Raw genomic sequence first — 24,427 nt, forward strand, 5'->3', positions numbered from 1 at the left:
AAAGCGAAAACGTTCTGTCTTTTAATGTAGCCCTTTATTGGGATTTTAATAAATATACCTTTTACACAGAAGTCTTTCTTCAATTTTTGTAATTAATGGTATACAGCCAGTTACGGGAAATTTTTCCTTATGGAATTTAAATTAAAGACTGAACATTCAGCTTCAAGAGTCTGAATAGTGATCGCGTCTAAGTTTAATTTATACCGTTGTTTTTTAATTGTTAAATATGCGTGTTTATCCGATTTTTTTGCCGGTGCGGCGCGCTCCATTTCAAAAATCTCCCATTTTCCTCAGAAAAATATTTTTTCTAGATTCTTTGTGATATCCTAAATAAAATAAGTTTCTTGTCATTTTTCTCAAAAGGTAATAGTTTTTAAGTTATAAGCGATTTAAAATCCGAAAAATGTCAAAAAAACGCATTTTCGGATTTTAAATCGCTTATAACTTTAAAACTATTAACTTTTGAGAAAAATGCCAAGAAACCTATTTTAATTAGCATGTCCCAAAGAATCTAGAAAAAATATTTTTCGGAGGAAAATAGGAGATTTTTGAAACGGAGCGCGTCGCACCGGCAAAAAAATCGGATAAACACGCATATTTAACAATTAAAAAACAACGGTATAAATTAAAGATAGACCCGATCAATCTTCAGAATCGTGAAGCTGAATATTTAGTCTTTAATTTAAGTATCTGGCAACCTCAAAAATACTAATTTGAATATGAGTTTTTAGGCCTTGAAAATGTGTATTTTCGCATTTTTCAGATTCTAAATCGCCTATAACTCGAAAACTATCAATTTCTGAGAAAATTTACAAGATACCTTTCTTGTTCAGAATGACCCACGAAACTTAAAAATATAATATGTTCCGGAGCAAAAAAACGTGATCTTTTGTATTTGTTAAAAAAAAATTGTTTAAACAATTCCTGACCAAAAATTCTGCCCGGCACCCTTCAGATTTGTTTAAAGGGGAGATATTTTTGAATAGGAATCCACAAAGAAACCGAATCAGAAATTTTTCCAGACGGGAGCGGTCTCACCATCTGGACTAAACACTATTTAATAAGATATACGTCGCAGGTAAAATATCATCAGCCTGGCTAAAGGTTTTATCACTAATCAATTTCACGAATTCACAAGAAGTTTGAGCTTCAGATAGGCGACAACTCATTTCGGATTTCGAGACGGACTGGAAATAAGACCAGCTATTTTTGCCTTAAATGTGTTAACACAACGATGAAGAGATAAAAATGAAGATGTATTATATACCTACATGTTTTATAGATTATCAAACAGAATTTGACTGCGTTAATCATAAAAATATGATAGAAATTCTGAGAACAACTAAGCTGATGTTACGAAATTGTTACCAAATACGAATTAAATCAAATGAAAATGTAGAAAAAGAACTGTGGTAGGTATAAACACATAGAAATTAAAGACAATAAGACTTTGCACTTGAAATATCATACATATCATTATAAATAAAATTTTAATTTGTTGAATACTGAAATTCCACACTTAATTTATTTTTAAATAGGTACCGAAATATTGTAGGAGTATTTTTTACCATAATATACGACCTAAAACTTTTTTCATATTTACTGATTTTGTAGCACTACATATTTAAGCTGACAGCGACATCTACAGGATTAGCCCAGAAGTATATACTTAGCGATGCTTTTAACAGAGGGCGGCCGTAGGATTGTTAGCAAAGGAATTATATGATTGATGGAAATATTTAAATCAGTTATTAAGTTGTAATGTAGTTATTTTCATTCGAGAAAACAGTTTCCTTTGATCTAATAATGCAAATAAAATTAGGAAAGTTGTGCAGCATTTTTTCCTATTAGCTTCACGTGTTAGCCAATGCTTCCTGTTACAGTGATAGTGATGTGATGTGATCACTCTCATTATTTTCATTTCACTTTTTACCAAAATTTACTGTAGGTAGGTACCTACTGCAATCTTCATCCATTTTACTTATAAAAAAACCAATTGAAAAAATAAATAATTTTTTATATAAATTGATCCCTCAGTATTCTTTTTGCTCCATATCTTCGGAAGCCAATTGGAAATAAAATATCTACCTATCCAACCCAAATATCAAAAAGAATGATTTACAATCAATGTCTTCAAAAATCATTCAAAGATGTTCCACTTACTTGGTTCCCTTATTTTTGTCTTTTTTCTTTTGTTTTTTTTTTAATAATTCCTAATCAACCTGCTTTTTCATTTTTCTGAATCTCAATGTTATAGTCTAAGTAATGAAGCTTAAAATATGCTTTGCTGATTTGCTTGAAAATTTGAGAATAAGTAGTAGATAGTCCAAGCATCAAAATCTATATGATGCCGAAAGGCGCTTTTACCATGAGGGTGGTTGTCGCCCCATCTCGGGGGTGGAAATTTTTTATTATATTTTGACCGCAAAAGTTGGTAAAACCATTCATTCTAAGCAAAAAACGTTGTATATATTTTTTTGATGAAATTAATAGTTTTCGATTTATTCGCTATCGAAAGTGTTAGTTTTATACCGAAAATATCATGTTTTTAATAAGTTTTCTGCTAATAACTCCAAAAGTTTTCGTTTTCTCAAAACAACTTTACTTAACAAAAATGTACCTTCAGAAAAAATAAACAAAACCGTTTTTTTAAGACCAAGAGTGATCGAGCTATACTTTATTATATGCTAGCTCTTCTTCGTCGAATGCTAAATATTGTAGTTTCAAAGTCAAAAGACGGAAAACCATGCATTTTTCGAGGATAACTTGTTTAAGCTAATTTAAAGTATTTAAAAATGCCATATCTCCAGAAATAAAAAGAAGTCTCTAACTCAAAAATTAAGTGACTTATAGTCATATATAGTCATTATAAAAGAATGTCAGTCCCTATTTTTTCAGCGAACAAGTGATCAGAAGCAACCCCCTAATCACCACTCTAATTAAAATTAGTCATTGACCTTCTTTATCTTCTTTCTTTAAGTATCATTAATAGGTTCTAGAAGTTCGACCGGCTTAGAATGATCAATTTAAAAAAAATGGAGATAAAAGCGAATAACGAATTTTTGTGGTTTGGAAAAAAATGGCCTTTTATTCAGAATAGAAAGATATCAAAGATACGAAAAATATTTAAATACGGAATTGTAGCTTAGTTAATTTCCAAGAAACTGATTTGCAAACACTTTTTTTACGGCCAAAATTGAGTGAGCTATTAAAACTTGTAATAACATGCAAAAACCACCTTTACCAACCCTTTCAATGTCACCTCTTTTTGTAACTGAGGATTTTAAAAGGAATTCATATTAACCGCCTTAAAGATGTAAAAACCTACAAAATTGTTTTTACCCAACTCCCTAAGATAAAAAATAAGAAGTCACGGTTAAAAAATCAATATATTTTTTTGAAAAACAAAAAGGGGAAATCCAATTGGAAGCATAATAATGCACGTTGGCGGTGTTTTTAGTCATTAGCCTTATTATATTATTAAAAGATTCTAGAAGCTTGACTGGCTTAGAATGACTATTTTTCAAAAAAAAAGGAGTTTAAAGCGAATAACGAATTATTGTAATTTGGTAAAAAATGCCATTCTCTTCAGAAGAGAATTTCAGAAGAAGCATCAGAGATTGTAGGCTATTTAATTCCCAAGAACTTCGTGTGATAGAATTTTTTCTACGGCAAAAATTGAGTGAATCGTAAATGAGTATACCATCGAAAAACATTGATTTTTTAGATATAAAACTAACACTTTCGATAGCGAATAAATTAAAAACCATTAATTTTATCAAACAAATGTATAGGACGTTTTTTGCTTAGAATGAATGTTTTTATCAACTGTAGCGGTCAAAATATAATAAAAAATTTCCACCCCGGGATGGGGTGGCAACCATCCCCATGGTAAAAGCGAATTTTGGCATCATATAAATTTTGATCCTTGACCTATCCACTAACCTATTCTCAAATTTTCAAGTAAATCGATCCGTTCTGTAAAAATTGCGAGGTGAAAAGCTTCGGTTCCTGGACTAATATTAATTCGTCTTAATTCGAATGCAATTGAATAGTCTCAATGAATGTGCATTGAGACGACTTAATATGTATGGGGTAGGTACCTACTTAAGGACTATAATAGAGGATAAAGGTACATAACTAATTTTAACACAATATACAAAAGTATATTTTACGGTCAATCTTACAGTAACATGTCATATACAAACATAAATAAAACAATATAAACATGTATATTTAAATTCGCTAGTTATTCTCAATTTAGAGTATTGTTCATTTTCGTCTCAGAGATGTTATTAGTCATTTAGATTCCCATTAATGTTCGCTGTAATTTGCTGTCCCATTTGGTTGACCTAAAATTATTATCAGGAAAATTAAGTAACGTTACAATAATTATTTATTGGTTGTATTGTTGTATGAAAAATATTGACCGCACGAAAAAATTCGCCCAATAAAAAGATACCTATTGTAGGAAATCACATATGCAATCATTTCAGTTCATTTTTGTGAAAAAGTTGCAACTGGCGGAGATATTAAACAAAAAGAGTTCTCTTTTAAATTCTAGATGGCGGCTAACGCAACTATTAGACCAGGGCGCATCTGTAAAAATATTAGTATATTTGGACGTTGAGAGGTGACTCAATTTTTTTTGCAGAAATTGCTTGAAAATAACTTAAATAATAATAAAATAATGAATGGGTTGCATGTGTGAGTCCATACTATTGTAGTAAAGAAAAGAAAAAAAAAGAGACGTTCTCACAAACAATTTATTTTACAACTGACGACCGGTTTCGCTGTCTACAATATTCACAGCATCTTCAGGTCACGGTAAAAGTAAAATTAAATGCTACAAATAACAAAAAACCAGAGTTAGTTAAGTGGTCTGGTTGAAATCAAAGGGTAAAGGTCAAGCTAATATTAAAGTATATATATTTATGCATACATATAAATACTAAAATGTACGTAAATATGGTTTAACAACCCTCACACTCACATACATGCAAGCATTCAAATGTAGTGGCAACTAAAGTATGTCAAGTATAAGTATAAAATGTACACTTACTTTCCGGTATAAGGGAAGAATATAGTAGTATTCAATATCATACTTTTTCTCCAAATTATGCTAAAGGGAGAGATGGTAGAGGGACAGATTTGATTGTAATGTACAAACAAAACAAAATAATTGGCAGGATCTTGAGGGGATTAGTAAGGGAACACGACATTAAACCGTGAAACCAAAAATTGTTAGTTATATATAAAGTGATGTTATTTTTAAATTTTTTAAAGTGTATATTTTTAAGTTAATTGGGATTATTAGATGTTGTTCTGGATGTTCAAGAACTGATGGATGTAAGATTGGTTGTGCAATTTTCTTAAAACCAGAATTGGTCAGTTGTGTATTATTTGTGGTGTGATTGTGAAAATGTTTTAATTTTGATTTGTTGGAGACATTGAAATTAAACTGAACAATAGTAAATAGGTAAAATTTGCTAAAATTTAAAAGTGTCAAACAATAAAATCATTAATAAATAATTCAGAATTAAATTCAAATGTGAAGGTAACTAACTGTACATGAAATTAAATTTATAGTAATATAAAGTTATGATGATTTGTGCAGCAATGAATGAGATTTTACGAGATATTACTAAAAAGTTAGAAAAAGGCAAATATGAAAAAATAGATGAAAAAATGATTCATTTATGTTAATATCTGTTGAATGTAATAAATAGTTGAGTAGATTGAAAAATTAATCTCAAAAAATCTTTGAAAAAGTTGCCTGGTTGAGCTGAATTATATGGTTTCTTTGAAAAGTTAAAAAAAGTTTTTGGAATATTTTTTGTTTTAAAGTCGATAAAAATAACACATAACAGACTCTCGAACGCACACAAAGGACGTGGACACAACGGGAGTTTGGAAATTTTTTGATGAGGAAAGCAAACTGTGTATTACTACATCTTATTTCTTTTTGATTTTTAAGAATTGTAAAAATTCCTCTAATTTGGTTTTATTTACAAAGAAACTCAAATGTCACTGAGAGTGAGAGGTTAATATTATCATTGCATGGATCCCAGGGCATTCCGGAGTATTAGGAAATATTAAAGCTGATTCACTTGCTAATGTAGGTCGTTGTCTCAATTGTCCGGTAAACATAAAGGTGGAGAAAGATGACTATTTTCCCTTTTTTAAAAAAATGTACTGGGATGAATTTAAAAAAGAGTGGAAGGAATCTTTTAAATATAAAGGTATTTGGTATCAACAGCTACAACCAGTTTTCAAAAATAGTCCTTGGTATCTTAATGTTCCTTACATAGATAGAAGACATATAACAACTATTATCAGAATGCGTACAGGTCACTGTTTGGTTCCAAATCACCTATTTAAAATGGGGATAGTAGAACATCCTTATTGTGAATGTGGTCAATTAGCAGATTTACAACATGTGATTCTTGAATGCCCTATTAATACTGTGCAAAATTTTGATTTATATAATGAATTAGCTAAAAATGGGTGCCCAACACCTATATCCCTTACAACCCTTCTTTATAAACCGCAGTTGGTTTTTATTAAACTTTTAATACATTTTTTGAATATACACAAAATTAAGTTATGAGGAAAGTAAAATATTGAAAATAAATTAATAACATAAATGAATATATTATAAATAATTTGAAAAATATGTCAAAAGTACACGTGAAAATATAATTCGTATATCCGAATAATATAATCTTTTGTTTCTATATAAACATTCTGTAATCACCTGGGTCTTTCACTATACCTATCTGAGGCAACAACATGGGATTGTGTAATGGTCAGGTGTTGCCCTGTATAAGACAAGTTTGTGCCTTTGTTGTATTTATTCCATGCCAACTCAAAATTGCCTGTAAATAAGATATAGAAGAATAAGATTGTGTAATGATCGGCAGTTACCCCTGAGAGAAAAAAGTTTGTGTCTTGTTATATTTGTCCCATGCCAACTCAAAATTGCCAGTAAACTCAAAAAAAAAGTAGAAGAATAAGATTGTGTAATGGTCGGCAGTTGCTCCTGAGAGCAAAGTTTGTGTCTTTGTTGAATTTGTCCCATGCCAACTCAAAATTGCCAGTAAACTAAAAAAGAAGTAGAAGAATAAGATTGTGTAATGGTCGGCAGTTGCTCCTGAGAGCAAAGTTTGTGTCTTTGTTGAATTTGTCCCATGCCAACTCAAAATTGCCAGTAACCTAAAAAAGAAGTAGAAGAATAAGATTGTGTAGTAGTCGGCAGTTGCCCTTGAGAGAGTAAAGTTTAATGTCGTTGGAAAAAAAAAAAGTTAAGTTTTTGTATTTGTCCCATGCCAACTCAAAATTTCTCCTAAATCAAAGAAGAAAAAGAACATTGTGTATTGATAGACAGTTGCCCCCTTAGACAAGGAAAGAGAGGTTGCAGCGTGAAATTTTTTTATCTTGTCATGTTTGTCCCACACCAACCAAAATTTCTAGTTAACTAAAGAAGAAGAAGAAAAAGATGAAGAAGAAGAAGAAACAAATTGTACAATGTACTAACTCCAAATTGTAAGTGAATAAGGGATTTTTCCCTTGTTCCGAGACGATGAGCTGGCCAAATACCCAAGTAGGTGGAGGCCAATAAACTGAAGAAGAAGAAGAAGAAGAGTGAGAGGTTAAGTCAATGTCAAATTCTTCTTCTGTTATGATGTAGTAATAGTTGCAGGCCTTGTCAGTTTACAATAAAATATATATTTTTCTTTTTGACAATATTGTTAATGAATAATATTGGCTAGATCTAATACAATTTTGTGCAATACTATGGTAGAAATCAATTTAAATTAACATATTTGGAAATTACTTGTGGTTACACAAAAGATGAATTACAGATAATTAACAATACGGGGGGGGAGGGGGTTTGTATTCAAATGAGGAGCAAAAACTATGGTGTAATGTTTTTTGGTTTTAATACTTATTAAAATCAGATGGATTTATTTGAAAATCAAGTTAAATTGTGACCTGTATAACTGGAAATTTACTCCAAATAAATGTAAATGAATAATTTTTTATATTTTTTATAAATTTTAAGCAAAATCTGTTGGTATCATTTAACTGTCAAAAATATTTTAGTTTATAAAGTTGGTAGAGTGCTAAATCATCTGTTTTACAGCCGGATGTGAAGGGTGGGAGGGTGGGGAAAACTCACTTAAAAATCGGTTGTTAGATTTTGTTCCTCCTTTGAAAAAATCCCCTAGCTAGTGAATTCCTATTATAACGAATACAAAACCGGTAAGTTGAAATTTGAATTTTTACAGTTTTTACGGTATTTGAAATAAACAAAATCATAGTAGATCTTAGAAAATATTTGAGTTCATAATAAAACACGTGCTCAGCAATTTAGTACAGTCTGAATGAGAATTTTTTGTGTATTTAAATGGAATTCGAAAAACATGTGCAGCTTCAATTCATGCAGTTACCAATGACAACTAAGTCTGATCAAACTCTGTAATCACAACCTCTGATAATTCAACCATTTGGCACGCAATTCGGTCGATACAAGTCAAGTTCCCGTACCAAGACTTTGAGTCTAATTTAATTTTAGTTTGTAGATAATGATGGATAATTCAGTTATATGTCAAGTAGCTCAGCACGTGTTTCCCATCCGGTGGTCTATGAAGAAAATTTGATGTACAAACTTGAGAAATTTTCAAGAAAAAACCCTTTGCATATCCAAATTGGTTAACCACGTGGTCATAAGTATAATGTAGCGGTTACAACCACATTCACATATGGGGTGGAGTTCATTTTTAAATCAATCTATTGTATGGACGAAGAAATGAAGTAAGTGGTGAGTTAAGAAATTTTTTTATTGAAAAGTAATAACCAAGCACAAATAAAAAAATAAAAAATATTACACATGATCGAATTGGTGTAAGCTATTGAGTAGTGGGGTTGTTATAGTTTATATCAGAACTGAATATGCTGGGAACTGAATATGCAAATAATAATATTTGAGTTATCGTCTCTCTCAAAAAGGTCCGCAACATTGTTTAAATAATCAAAATGTCAAAAAATGAAGGAAAAATTCAATTTTTCTCTTAGTTTTTTGATTATACCTTTAAAAGTAGGCATTTCCGAGAAAAGTTGTACTGATATAAAACTTGCATAATTAAATTTCCTACAACACAGGATTGGTTAAAAATTTAAAAAAACCCTTGTTGCAAAATAGCAATAATTGCGAAAAAAAACATACAAAAACAAGTATTCGCATTTTACGTTTTTCAACCAGAAGTGTACTGTACTTTCATTTGCAATTTACAAAATTAAAATCGATTAACTACCACGGCGTCAGGAATTTTTTTAAATAAACATTAGTTATTGGTGCTACGCGCAGGACAGCGGATAGTTTGCTCTGATTGGACATTCCAATGACCTTTGATAATGATTGATACATTTTAATTTTTATTACATTTCGATATAAATTTGTTTATTGCCAAATAAAAACACATACTGTAGTAAAAATGCCTTTTACAAAATTAGGCTTTTATTCACATAAAACTTGACAGTAGAATTAATTTGAATGACAAAACAATTAATCAATAAAATAAACAATGACAAAAGAATACTAAATTATACTACATTCACCCGGCCCTATTTTTGAACAAAATCTTGCAAATATCGTGGTTTATTTTTAGTTCTAGCTGATTTACGGCTAGATTGAAAATCTGAATTTTCCCATCTTGGTTCATGATTATGAAAATCTGAATTTTCCAATCTTGGTTCATGATTATCATCAGGTACTTGATTGGGTTCTTGAATAGATAAATTTTCTATGTCCTCTGGTATTGATTCAGTAGTGGAATTCTCTAGTGCAGTGGTTCCCAACCTTTTATGTCTGGCGACCCACCTTCTGATGTTTTTTCATATTCGCGACCCATCCCTCACCCATGATGTTATATATGTACGTTATTCAGCTACTCTAAGAGCCACGCCGCGACCCACCTAAAATCCGCTCGCGACCCACTAGTGGGTCGCGACCCATCGGTTGGGAAACGCTGCTCTAGTGTATTATTTGGACTTTCATTTTCATCTTCATCATTATCTTGATTCAATAATTTCAGGTCACCTCTAGGAGCTAAATGCTTCGTTGAAACTGTACTTTTCTTTCCGTTTGGATACTGTATTAAGGCGTAATCTGAATTGGCTTCTAAAAGATCAACCTCTTCAACTAAAGGATCAAACTTACTTTTTCGTACAAATTTTCTTAGTAATACTTTGTCTGAATCTTTAAGCCATGATGGAATAGAAGTTCCTCTAGTTGATCTTCGCTGACATGTAAACAAACGTTCATGAGGTGTACAATTGGTTGCTGTACACAGTAAACTTCTTATAGAGTGCAGAGCATCTGGTAGAACAGTCTCCCATTTAGTGATGTCTAAATTTTTGGTTTTCAATGCTAGATTCACTGCTTTCCATATAATTCCATCGTATCTCTCGACTTGACCATTTCCTCCAGGGTTATATGGTGTTGTTCTACTTGAAGATATTCCTTTAGAGTGTAGATAATTAATAAATTCTTGTGAAGTAAAGCTAGTTCCCCTGTCAGAATGTATATATGCCGGCATTCCATATAAACAAAACATTTGATTCAAACATTCAATTACTGTCTGACTGGATGTATCTGAGCATGGAAAAGCCCATGGAAATCTTGAAAATTCATCAATGATTGTAAGCATATAAGAATTTCTAGAAGAACCGGGTATTGGACCTTTAAAGTCAATATTCAATCTTTCGAACGGAGCTGTTGATTTAATTAAATGTGTATCATCTTCTTTCTTATAAAATCTGGGTTTAATTTCTGCACAGATTGGACAAGAGGTAATTACGTGTTTAATTTCATCTAAAGAATAAGGTAAATTTCGAATTTTTACAAAATGGTGCATACGAGTAATCCCAGGATGCGATAAATCTGAATGTAATTGATATAACTTGCTTGTATTATTTATATTATTGCATATTCTTGATAGTGCATCAGCTGCATCATTAGCCTTTCCTGGACGATAGATAATATCAGATTTAAAACAAGAAAGCTCCAAACGCCAACGCAAAATTTTTTCATTTTTGATTTTACTTGTATGGTTTGTATTAAACATGAACGAAACTGATTTCTGACCTGTGATTAGTTTGAATTGTCTTCCTAAAAGATAGTGTCTCCATTTTTTCAATGCCTCAACGCAAGCATATGCTTCTTTTTCAATTGCAGAATGTTTTCGTTCAGAATCTGTAAGGGTACGTGAGAAAAAAGCAACGGGTCTTCCAGATTGACTCAGAGTGGCAGCAATAGCAAATTCAGAAGCATCAGTTTCAACAATGAGAATTTCTTTTTCATCAATTGTCCATAGAAGTGCATTAGCTATATCAGTTCTCAACTCCTCAAAAGCAAATACCAAGTCAGGACCTAATGGAAATTTCTTGCAATCTATAAGACCTCTAATTTTTGCTGAAAAATTATTAACCCATTTTGAGTAATGTGAAAACATTCCAAGTGCCCTCTGAAAACTTTTAGAATCATTCGGAACTGGTAAATTTAGTAGAGGCTTCAATCTGTCTGGATCAGGTTTCATTGTAGAGTTTTCTATTGTATATCCCAAAATATTTATAATTTTTTGATTGTAGTGACATTTATTTTGATTTAAAGTTAACCCATATTTTTAACAGCATTTAAAAAATTCTGTAAATTTAAATCATGTCTATCTTGATCCTCACCACCAACTGTTACATCATCTAAATAAGCGTAAACACCTTGTAGATTTTCTTTTTTTATGATAGAATCAATGGCTCTCTGAAAACATGATACTCCATTGGTAACTCCAAAAGGAATACGACGGAATTGGTAAAGGCCTCCACTTGCCTCGAAAGCTGTAAATGGTTTGTCAGATTCGTAAATTGGTATTTGATGATATGCGTATTTTAAATCAATTGAGCTAAAAATTTTATATTTTGCTATCTTAGACACCAGTGAATCAATATTCGGCAACGGATAAGCATCAAGTAATGTGAATCTATTTATTGTTTGAGAGTAATCAACTACCATCCGACGTTTATGATTTTCGTTTTTAGTTACCAACACTTGGGCCCTCCAAGGTGATTTACTTTCTTCAATAATTTCTTCTTTAAGGAGACGTTTTATTTCTTGTTTAATAAATTCTTCATCTTCCTGTGAATGTCTGCGAGATTTAGTAGCAATAGGGTGACAATTTTCTGTTAAATTGGCAAACAACGAAGGTGGCTTAATTTTAGCTTCAGTAAGACAGCATATCTTAAGAGGTCTTCTTGGTCCTCCAAATTTAACTTCTAAGCTTTCATGTTGTTTCATAATATCTTGACCCAAAATCACATCTGTACAAAGATTGGATAAAACTAAAACTTTTGTTTGATCATATTTTTCTTTATCAACCTGAATGTTTATTAAACAATAGCCTTGAATATTAGCTGAGAATGACATAGATGCCATAGAAACTTGGACCCCTTGCATTGGAAAAATTTTAAGCTTATTTTCAATAGCGAATTCATGATCTAAAAAAGTATCTGAGCTTCCAGTGTCTATTAAAGCGTTGGCATCAATTTGGTTAACTGTTACTTTGGCTATACATTTTGAAAGCGATTGAGGTGTTTCCATTGAAGAAGCGATTACCATTGTAGATGCATAAGTTGATCTCGTTTGACTTTTCTTTGATTGCATGCACATTTTAAACCAATGTCCAATTTTATGACAGTTTTGGCAAATCGCAGCCCTTGCTGGACATACAGATCGAGGATGTCTTGGATGTCCACAAAAATAACAAGTCTGACCAGGTTTTGTTTGAACAGAAGCTAAAGTAGTTTGTTCTGAATTTGGATGACTAAAAGATGCTATATTATTTAATGCTGCATGATATGTATCAGATTGTTTTTGAGAATTTTCTAAAGATCTAGATTTAGATAATGCTTCTTCCAAAGATAAATAACTAAACTCTAGTAATCTTTGACGTATATTAGATTGAACGAGATCATTAATAAAAGCATCACGAATATAGTCATTTTTATTTTCTTCTGAAGAAACTGCTTTAAAATTACAATTTTTAGCCAAAAGCTTTAACTGTTGAGCATACTGATCTATAGATTCGTTTATTTGTTTTCTTGTAGCTAGAATATGTCTTGCGTAAATCTCATTTGTAGGTTTAATATACAATTCTTCCAAAATTTTGATAGCAGAAATGTATGTTTTTGCTTCGCTTATGTAATCATATACTGAATGTGAGACAAAATTGATTAAAAGCATATACTTGTCTTTATCTTCTAGCGATTTTTCTGTAGATTTATTGCTTTCTTATCAATGATTTCTTAAATGTTTCGTACCAGTGTTTAAATTCTTTGGCGGCAGTTTGGGAGTTTGGATCAGCCTCTAGTTTATCAGGTCTAAAGTACTTCTCCATTGTATATTTGGTATATTTATGTGAATAGAATTGTAGTAAAAATGCCTTTTACAAAATTAGGCTTTTATTCACATAAAACTTGACAGTAGAATTAATTTGAATGACAAAACAATTAATCAATAAAATAAACAATGACAAAAGAATACTAAATTATACTACACATACTCTATCCTTAGAAATAACACTTTTTTTAGCAAAAATTTTCTTTGTTCATATATTTTAACTTAGAGAGTAAAACTTTATTATTTTTAAACATATACAATTGTTTAAACAATATTTCACAAACAGTAATAAAATTAGATTGATTTTTATGGAATTAAAATATTAAAATACAACAAAATATAGAGTAAGAAAATAATCTTCTTCTTCTTGTAGTGCCTATCCGTTTCAGATGTTGGCGACCATCATGGCAATCTGTACTTTGCACACTGCTGCTCTAAAAAGATTTGTAGTGGTTGTGTTGAACCACGTACGTAGATTTTTCAGCCACGAAATCCTTCGCCTTCCTGGTCCTCGCTTTCCCTCTACTTTTCCCTGCAAGACCAGTTGCAGCAGTCCATATCTCTCACTGTTCCTCATGATGTGACCGAGGTATTCGATTTTGGCTGTTTTTATTTTGATTAACAGCTCTTTTTCTTTTTGCATTCTCAGCAAAACACCCTCATTAGTAATGTGGTCGGTATAAGATATCTTCAGGATCCGACGATAAAGCCACATCTCAAAAGCCTCAATTTTCTTGCAGGTGCCGTCTGTGAGAGTCCATGACTCAACTCCGTACAACAGTATAGGAAAGATATAACATCGTAGTAATCTGACTTTTATGGGTATCGACAAGTCATGACATTTGAACAACTTTGACATTTTTTGAAATGCAGATCTTGCTTTCTCTATCCTACATTTGATGTCTATAGAATGGTCCCAATTTTCATTGACGTTCGTACCAAGGTAGGTATATGTTTTTACTCTCTCTATGTGTTGACCATTCAGACTGATTCGTCCAAATTGCTGTTTGTTCTTAGAGATAATCATACATTTTGTTTTCTTAGTGTTTAGTGAAAGTCCGTATCTCTGACTGACCTCCGCAATTCTGTTCATTAACTCCTGCAGGGCTTCAGAACTGTCAGCGAATACCACAGTGTCATCTGCGTATCTTATGTTATTGATACATTCTCCGTTAATTCGAATTCCGGCCTCAACATCATCCACTGCTTCTTGAAAGATTTCCTCAGAGTAGATGTTAAACAGCAGTGGGGATAGTATACATCCCTGACGGACCCCACGTTTGATTTTGATATCGTCGGATTCTCCTGCCTCTGTCCGGATAGAGGATGTTTGATTCCAGTACAGATTGCTGATAATCCTTAAATCACAGGTGTTAATTCCAATATTGGTTAATATCTCCATCAGCTTGTCGTGCTTTACTGTATCGAACGCTTTATGGTAATCAATGAAACATGCATAAATATCGCAATTTACGTCTCTACATCGTTGAAATAGCACTTGTATACTAAATAGAGCCTCTCTTGTACCCACTGCATTTCGAAAACTAAACTGTGTTCGGCTGATTTTTTCTTCGCACAGTCTATATATCCTTTGATGTATAATTTTTAGAAATAGTTTTAAAATATGGCTCATTAAGCTGATGGTTCGGAAATCACTGCAGGATACGGACTTTGTTTTCTTTGGTAAAGCAACAAACGTCGACTTCAACCATGTTTTTGGTATTACTCCGCTTAAATATATGTCGTTAAATATTTTGGTTAGGCGTTGAGTACCGTCGGTGTTAAATAGTTTTATGAGTTCAGCATATGCATTGTCAGGTCCAGGAGCTTTGCCATCTTTTAGTTGTGATATTGCTCTTTCCACTTCATCTGATGTGATTGGTAAGTGGTCATCACATATGTAGGATGGAGGTAGTTCGGATCTAGTATCATCAAAGAGTTCCTGTATGTATTTTGTCCATATGCTGATTTCTTGATTTCTGTCTGTGATGATATTCCCCTGTTATGGCCTCGCAATTTGCTAGCTGTGTTGGATTTCTGAAGACCAGCTGCTTGTTTCACCTTTTTATGCATGTTAAACGTATCATATTTTTGCTCTAACGACTCTATCCCTTCACACTGTGATTTTAACCAATTTTCTTTGGCCTCTCTTATTTCAGTTCTTATTTGTCTCTGAATCGTGTTGTACATTATTTTGTTGTTTTTTGATTTTCTTCTTTCTTCCATAAGTTGTAGTATATTGTCGTTCATCCAACTTTTTCTCATCTCTTTCTTTTCTATTAGATGTTCTTCTCTTATGCTGTTAAAGGTTTCACATATATTTTGGAGTCATTCTTCGGCATTATATGTTTGCTCCATATTAATTAGCTTCTCTGAAAGAATCTGTGCGACTGTCTCTTTTGTTTTCTTATCTTTTAGTATTCTCATATCGCACTTTTTGTTGCTGTTCTTTTTTGCAACCTTCTTGAATCTAAACCTAAATTTACCAACAACAGGAACATGATCTGATGATACGTCAGCACCGGGGTAACCCTTAACCGATAGGCATCCATTACGGAATCTCTTGTTCACCATAATGTAGTCAATTTGATTCCGTATTACCTTTCCTGGTTGATCTTGCGGGGAGACCCAGGTGTACAAGCGTCTTGGTGGTAGTTTGAAGAATGTGTTTAGTATTGCAAATTCTTCTTCTTCTACAAACAGTTTTAATCTGTCTCCCCTTTCATTTCTCTGTCCTAGACCAAAATCACCTATGAATTCACCGCTTCTCCCTTCACCAATTTTCGCATTGAAGTCACCCATAATAATAGTTATATCTTCTTTTTTAAGTCGTTTAAGTGACTTTATCAACAACTCATAAAATTGCTCTAGATCTTCTTCTGGTTTATCGCTCGTGGGGGCATACACTTGTAATATATTTAATTTGACGGGGCTAGTATTCAGTTGGATTATTATTAATCTTTCAGAAATAGGTTTTATATTTGTAACATATTGACGTAATTGGAGAGACACGATTATTCCAACCCCATATATATGTTGACCATCGTCATTTCCTGAGTGATATACCATGTGGTTATCAACAATACAAGCACCACTATTTGGCCACCTCATTTCGCTTATGCCCATTATTCCGATTCCGAGTCTGGTCATTTCTTGAATGGTATTATGAATTTTTCCAGCCTGATACATTGTCTTCACATTCCAGGTACATATTTTAATAATCAACTCTGCTGTTCTTAGAGACACTTTTCCAGTTCTGTCACAGGGGTTTCGCTGGGTTACGACCTGGGAGGCCCTGTGGTCTAAAGGTGGATCACCTCCCCTTCCGAATCTTGGCTTCCGTATTCCATGATTAGTAACTATTTCCACTTTAGTTGGATTTGCCATGATAGCTTTACTAGAGATGTCATCAGGGACCTTTAATGCAGTGGTTTCTCGTTGTCTTCTGCATTCTGATGCCGTTGAACACTTTCTTGGTTCTTCCGCCTTTGAGACCAGTTTCCCAGTCTCAGGACAACAGAGTGCCCTTCCATTTACCAGCTCGTCTGCCCGAAGCCGTTGGCCAGTAAATGGTAGATTGCTTATCCCGGCAAACACTCGGACGTCAGAGCCTCGTTAGTTGTCTAGCAGGATGTACCAGATGACCATGATCTAGATCACCATACGAGCAGGCGAGGTTGACATTTGAACAGGAGAGGCTATATCTTACGCATCACTGCCCCTTAACATCCAAGAAAATAATATATTAGATAAATATTGGAAGAAATTTTGGTGGAAATCAACTTGTGTGAAACGAACACCGCTGTCCTGCGCGTAGCACCAAAAATTAAGGTTTATTTAAAAAATTTTCTGACGCCGTGGTAATTAATTGATTTTAATTTTGCACATTGCAAATGAAAGTACAGTACACTTCTATAAGCAAAAAAAATTTAACTTGTTATCTGCTTTATTTTCAGTCCTGCAACATTTAAAAAAAATGAATTTTTTATTGCGAAAGCTGGATTGCAAAATTTATTTTGCAAAATCTATTAAAACAATCTTAATGAAATTTACAGTGTTGTTTTACTATATCATAAAGTTTTTCTGGGTACAATATGAAGCTCCTAAGTGTAGCATAAATGGTTGAAAAACGTAAAATGCAACTACTTGTTTTTGTATGGGGTTTTTCGCAAATATTGCTATTTTGCAACAAGGGTGACTATTTTTTAAATTTTCAACTAATTCTATATTTTAGGAAATTTAATTACTCAACTTTTATGTCAGTACAACTTTTCTCAGAAATGAATAATTTTAAAGTTATAATCAAAAAACCAATAAAAAATCGCATTTTTCCTTCATATTTTGACATTTTGATTTTTTAAACAATGTTCCGGACCATTTTGAGTGGGAGGATAACTCAAATATTATTATTTGAGTTATTTTCAAGCAATTTCTGCAAAAAAATTTGAGTCACCTCTTAACGTCCATCTCAAAACAGATGCGCCCTGGACTATATGGAGTTCAGTGCTTTAACTGTATGATTTTAACTATACACTACCAGAGAACAACGGTCGTTATTCTCTGACACTACTATGGATCATCCCTAAAGGTTAGAACAATATACTTTGGGGTAGCTGGCCATGCACATCCCGACTAGACTATGAAGACAAATATTATGTATTATACGAATTATACCAATATACAGGGTGTCCAGAAACTCTACCGACAAACGAAGACAAGAGATTCCTCAGATAATTTTAAGACAATTTAACTAAATTCACCTAGTCCGAAAATGCTTCCTAAGGGAGCTAGAGCTCTTTGAAGATGGTGTCTTGTAATTCGTTTTTCTTAAATACCTCCAGAACGCTTCTACTTAGAAAAACGAAAATTGGTAAGCGTATTTATCTTCTAGAGATAAATCTGTACCATCCATTGCGACCTTCTAGTACCGTTTATAGGCGTCCGTTTTGGGTAGGGCAACGGTTATTTTATCGCATAACTTTTTTTTCTTTAAAATTGAAGCATTTTTTACTCTGGAATATTAAATTGTGAGGTATTCTAGTACTAAAATGTACTCTTACTTTCTTTCTTTCTTTTTAAAAAAAATTTCAAAAAAAGATGTATTTAACCAACTTAAAGCAAGAGTAACTTTTAGTACTAGAATACTTCATAATTTAACAATCTAGAAATGCTTAAAAATTAAAGACCAAAAAGTTATGCGATAAAAAAAGCCGTTGACCTACCCAAAACCAACGCATATGACTGATACTAGAAATTCGCAATTAATGAAATCGATTCGTCTCTGGACTATAGTTAAAAATACAAGTTTTCGTTTTTCTAAATAGTGTTTTTTTGAAATTGTTTTTTGAAATTCAGAAAACGAAAAATTTTCAAATTGATTTTTCTAGAAAACAGTGTATCCTATCGACTTCAAGCAAGAGTACCTTTTAGTACTGGAATACCTCACAATTTAATAATCAAGAGTTAAAAATGCTTAAAAATTAAAGACAAAAAAGTTATACAATACAGTAACCGTTGCCCTACCCAAAACGGACGCCTATGGACGGTACTAGAAATTTGCAGTGTATGGAATAGATTACCCTCTGGAAGGTAAATACGTGTACCAATTTTTGTTTTTCTAAATAGAAGCGTTCCAGAGGCATTTAAGAAAAACTAATTACCAGCCGCCATCTTCAAATAGCTCTAGCTCCATTAGGAAGCATTTTCGGACTAGGTGAATTGAGTTAAATTATCTTAAAATTATCTGAGGATGTCTTCGTTTGTCGGTAGAGTTTCTGGACACCCTGTATATATATTTAAATACTCATTTCAATGTAGACCCCAAGTCCTAAGAAACTATAATCTTAAACAAATAATTTACCCTGTTCTGGTTCTATAACATACTCTCCATTTTTATACTGTGCGATAAAGTGTTTGGTCCTTATTTGACAAGAATACACATCGTCCGGTAAAGGAATGGTATTCTCTTTATTATATTGACCAGGTGTGCCTAAAACAAGTTAAAATAATTATAAAATAATTATAAAAAGAAGAACTGGCTTTATCTTTTTAATTATAATATAGTTTAATTTGCCTATAAGATAAAATGTAAAGATCTGAAACATTTATTTTGCGGCTTCAACAATTTTGCTGTACGGAGTATAAAACGACCCAGCGAATGAGTATGCGCTGTTCGTAGATTTCAAGCAGGCATAATGATCGTATAAATTGAAAAGAAACGTACCGTGCTCTGAAACAATTACAATCCCCAAAAAATTGATTAGCTTCATTGAAATGACGTTGGCAAAAACGAAAAGCGAAGTAGTGTGGACAGACATCTCAGAGGACTTCGAAATCAAACAAGGACTCAGGCAGGGTGACCCGATGTTAACCACGTTGTTCAATCTTGTTCTTGAAGTAATAATGAGGAATTGCAACATAAAAATGGAAGGAACCGTATTTAAAAATGAACATCAATGTATTGTTTTTGCGGATGATCAAACAATATTAGCAAAATCAAACAAAGAATTGAAAAGAATTGTGAAAAAGATAGAAAAAGAAGTAAATAGGTTTGGTCTAAAGATAAATGAAAAGAAAACTAAATACATGATAATGGGTGATACACAGCAAGACAATGAAGAGTTTATAAAGATACAAGGGGAGAAAGATTTTATATACAGTTTTGACAGAGTGGAAGAGTTTACTTACCTTGGTGTGAAAGTTTAGGAAAATGGACATGAAGATAAAGGAGTAGAATCCAGAATTAAAAAAGGCAACCAGAAATATGGAATGCTGAGATCCTTAATGAAGTCTAAGTTTGTTTCAAGGAATACAAAAGAAAGAATTTACAAGACAGTGATTAAAACGGTCACTGAAATGGTGACTGGACATTGTCGTTTAAGAAATCACCTATACCAACTAGGTAAGGTGAATGAACCATGGTGCAGAAAGTGCGAAATGGAAGAAGAAACTGCCATACACATACTATGCTATTGCAGTGTGCTAGGTGATGTAAGGCAGAACTTCACTGGTCAAATGAGGTTTGAACCAGAAGAGATCCTAAAACTACCAATAAGAAAACTCTTGGCCTTCGTTGAGGCCACAGGACTTATTAAAGTTTAAGGAGAAGAACAGGGTTTGGTACAAAGGTCTTATGACCGAGTGCCAGAGACTAACGAGTCTCGCCTGAGTTAAGAAGAAGAAGAAGAAGAAGAAGAAGAAGGACAGTGATTAGAGCTACGGTTGTATATGGAGCTGAATTATGGGTTTTAAGAAAGGCAGCTGAAGAAAGATTAGAAAGATGGGAGAGGTAAATTCTCCGATCAATTTACGGAGGCATAAATACACAAATTTGATGGAGAAGAAGGACAAATAAAGAGTTGGAAGAGCTGTATATGGAACCAAAAATCACCGCAATAATAAAGGCGCATAGAATAAGATGGCTGAGACATGTGCAAAGATTGGAAAACCATAGAATGACCAGGATGATATTGAACAGGAAACCAGTAGGGAAAAAAAGGAAAGGAAGACCCCGTAAAAGATGGTTTGACAGCGTCCAAGCAGATTTACGAGAATTAAAAATAGATAACTGGAGAAACAAGGTATTAGACAGAAGATAATGGAGAGGAGTAGTAAGAATAGCACAAGAGAAATTGTAACAGAAGAATGTGCCATGTATTGTAAAATGAGAGCTATATATATGTATATATTTATATGATGTATTTTTTAATAGACAAATTAATATTGTATATTGTAGATATTATGTATAGTAAAAAAAATGTAATTGTGTTTTTCACGCCCAGTGAAAAACACGACTTTATGGCGACGCGTGACTTTTTCTAAAGTGTTACCAAAACCAGAAGTATTTTATAAATATTTTTATATATACAGTGTTCCCATACATCAAAGTTTGTCCGACTAGACACCGTGAATTTTCAGCTTACAACTTTTTTTTGGTACGCGCGATCCAGGTCTATTATAAAAATAGATGAAATACAGAAATAAAATTAAAAAATTAAAAATTTAAGAAACTATATAAAGTATCTACAAACTAAAAACATATTTGTTGTTTTTAGGTAAAATATGTATTATATCACCTTTATACTTTATTAAAAAATCCAAATTGTATAATTAGTATACTAATCAGTACATTCATTTGTCATTTTTAGCCTAAAATATTAAATAATTTTTATTTTATTGATTATACACTACAATATAATTATATGTCATATAATATTGTTGTTGTTAATTAATATATTTCGACAAGTAATTAAAATCGATTAATATGATTTATATAGGATAAAAAGGTATAGATATGTTATCTGTATAGTAAGCAAGTACAGTTACAAGTTATAAACTAATAATTAATAATGCATATTATGCAATAATCGAATCCAAAGGGCCGGTACGGTTAACTAACCGGAGTTTAATCGAGAAAATACCGGCCCTAAGAATAACAGACTTCATAAATGGAATTATAATTATTACCTATAATTATAATAATAATTAAAATTGCATTTATTAAGTCTGATATTCTTACGGTCGGTATTTTCTGTCCCGATTAGCTAACCGGGACATAAAGTACCTACACCGGCCCTTACCTAGCCGTGTCACCAAATTAAAATTTGGTAACACGAATACTAATCCACAGCGGCTTAAGAGCAATCGTGCCCGCAAAATTTTCAGAGACGATTCAGTATTCAGTCCTGACCGATACTACAAAGATCCTACCATCGTTGCCACTCACAGAAGTGGTAAATAACGGCGCGGCGCACGGTAAGTAAGGGCACAGTATAAAGAGGGAACCTCTATATACTGTGGTAAGGGCGTATTATAATAACGTGCAACCGATTTTACATAAACTCGCTGATATTTTCGTGCTTCTAGTTGGCTATTTTACTGAATTAGGTAGATACTATTAACAAATATTTCTATTTTTAAAAAATATAAATGGAATTTTTTCATAGTAGTCATAAAATATTTATTTGCAAATTGTAACTGTTACCAATGGTAACAATGGTTACATGGCCGCTTCGCTAGTGATGGCCTGTTAAGCAAAATAAATAATAATTTTGCGGCTTCCATAATATCTTCTCCCGAAGAATATTTACATTTATTTTATTAGGCTCTATCCAGGTAAGTGTACACTTCCTTATTCCTTTTGATTATGTATTTATCTTGCCCAAGGTCTATTATTCTGTGGTCGTTAGAGTCGCTACCTATCGTTATCTACCGTTTAGGACTGTAACACCTCTAAATTTGTCATATCACAATATATTTCTCAATTTAATAAGTGTAAAGAATGCTACTTCATAAGACACAAATATCGCATTTTATAGTTTATTGTATTGTTTTTTTTTTTAAATTATGTATTACGTTATGTAGGTACCTATTCTATTAATATCGACATACGCGAAGACAAAATTTGTTCCTCTTTTAAAAAAGACTACTATAACTTTTTTGGTATATTCATACATTAACATTGATCAATCATCAAATGGATGATTGATCATCCATTGATGATTGTTTTAGTATTATTAATAAATGCATACTTACAATTCATCTGTTGTGAATATTGACCTCCTGCCAAATGATTAGGTCGACATGGTACACAATTCATATCTGGATAATTCATAGCAAAATTTGGGATAGGATATTGGTAAAAGTTCTGTTGTTGACCTGCAAAATATTTTTATTTTGTTAATTAATATTTAAAAATCAATATAAAAAATTGTCAAATACATATTTATTTTACTTCTTCTTTTTCTCCAAGTGCAATATCATCCTGAATTTCAAGAAGTTGTTTAGAGTAACCAAACCATTCTCTCGAAGATACATGGATGAGCGCGGTGTAGGTCGCGATCGCGGTCGCTACATCGATATCAAAACAAAACCTTTATTTTTTTATGAGATGATACATACCAAGGATTTGTCACCCGTTCACCTTCGCGACCTTGCATCGCGGTTTACAGCGATGTCGATGCCAAAACAGGATACGGAGTGTATCTTCGGTATGCTCTGCCTGTCATCGATGTAAACCTCGACCGCGATCGCGACCTACACCGCGCTCATCCATGTGTCTTCGGCATGTTTTACTCTTATGTTCCTTAGTCTTTTTCACGCACTTGGAACTACCTTTACGATCTATTTTGTCATCGATTATTAGCCGCAAGATGACGGGTATTATACCGGGTGTCCACTTATATTTTCCCCCATTTTACTGCCTGTAACTTCTAAACGGTTCAAGATAGAAATATGAGGTTTTCGCTGAAATGTTTTATTTTAGTAAAAGTTTTGTCTGAATGGATTGAATTTTTATATCGCTTTCAAATACGAAAAAAATGGCGGATTTTTGAAAAAAACATTGTTTACTTTTTTTAATGGAACACTCAGTATATTTTTTTGTAAATTGAAAGAAAGGTCATTCACCTATCCAGCGATATAAAGTTTTTTTAAAATCGGTTGTCAAATCACTGAGTAATTAATTTTTAAAATGAAAGGTGCAACGTTGATATCACATACCTAAATAACATAGTTAAGCAAATTGATAATATTATGTTATGTGATTTCCACATTGCATCTCTCATTTTAAAAATTAATTGTTCACTCATTTGACAACCGATTTTAAAATAAATTATATCGCTGGGTAGGTAAATGACCGTTTTTTCAAGTTTTAAAGTAAATGACCACTTTTTATATCGCTTTTAAATAAAAAATGGCGGAATTAAAAAAAACGTTGTTGACTTTTTTTATTAAAACACCCAGTATATTTTTTTCTAACTTGAAAAAACGGTCATTTACCTATCCAGCGATATAAAAATTTTTAAAATCGGTTATCAAATAAGTGTACAATTAATTTTTAAAATGAGAGATGCAATGTGGAAATCACATAACATAAAATTAATTTGCTTAGTTATGTTATTTTGGTATGTGATATCCACGTTGCACCTCTCACTTTAAAAATTAATTACTCAGTGATTTAACAACCGATTTTGA

The 24,427-nt window shown here is 32.5% G+C and overlaps 1 protein-coding gene across 2 annotated transcripts in view; it reads right to left on the minus strand.

Annotated features, from left to right (window-relative positions):
- Positions 1-4,144: 4,144 nt before the first annotated feature.
- Positions 4,145-24,427, minus strand: part of LOC114339438 (bromodomain-containing protein 4-like) — a 60,722-nt gene continuing 40,439 nt past the window's right edge. For both annotated transcript variants that reach the window (XM_028290101.2, XM_028290109.2), the window contains 3 exons: positions 22,988-23,110; positions 19,314-19,442; positions 4,145-4,352 (listed from right to left, as the gene is read on the minus strand). In XM_028290101.2, the coding sequence (XP_028145902.1) occupies positions 4,315-4,352; positions 19,314-19,442; positions 22,988-23,110 (290 nt within the window). In that variant the 3' untranslated portion in view covers positions 4,145-4,314. The remainder of the gene's footprint in view (positions 4,353-19,313; positions 19,443-22,987; positions 23,111-24,427) is intronic.

The sequence above is a fragment of the Diabrotica virgifera genome, chromosome 2 (genome assembly GCF_917563875.1).
Source record: "Diabrotica virgifera virgifera chromosome 2, PGI_DIABVI_V3a".
NCBI classification, from domain to species: domain Eukaryota; kingdom Metazoa; phylum Arthropoda; class Insecta; order Coleoptera; family Chrysomelidae; genus Diabrotica; species Diabrotica virgifera.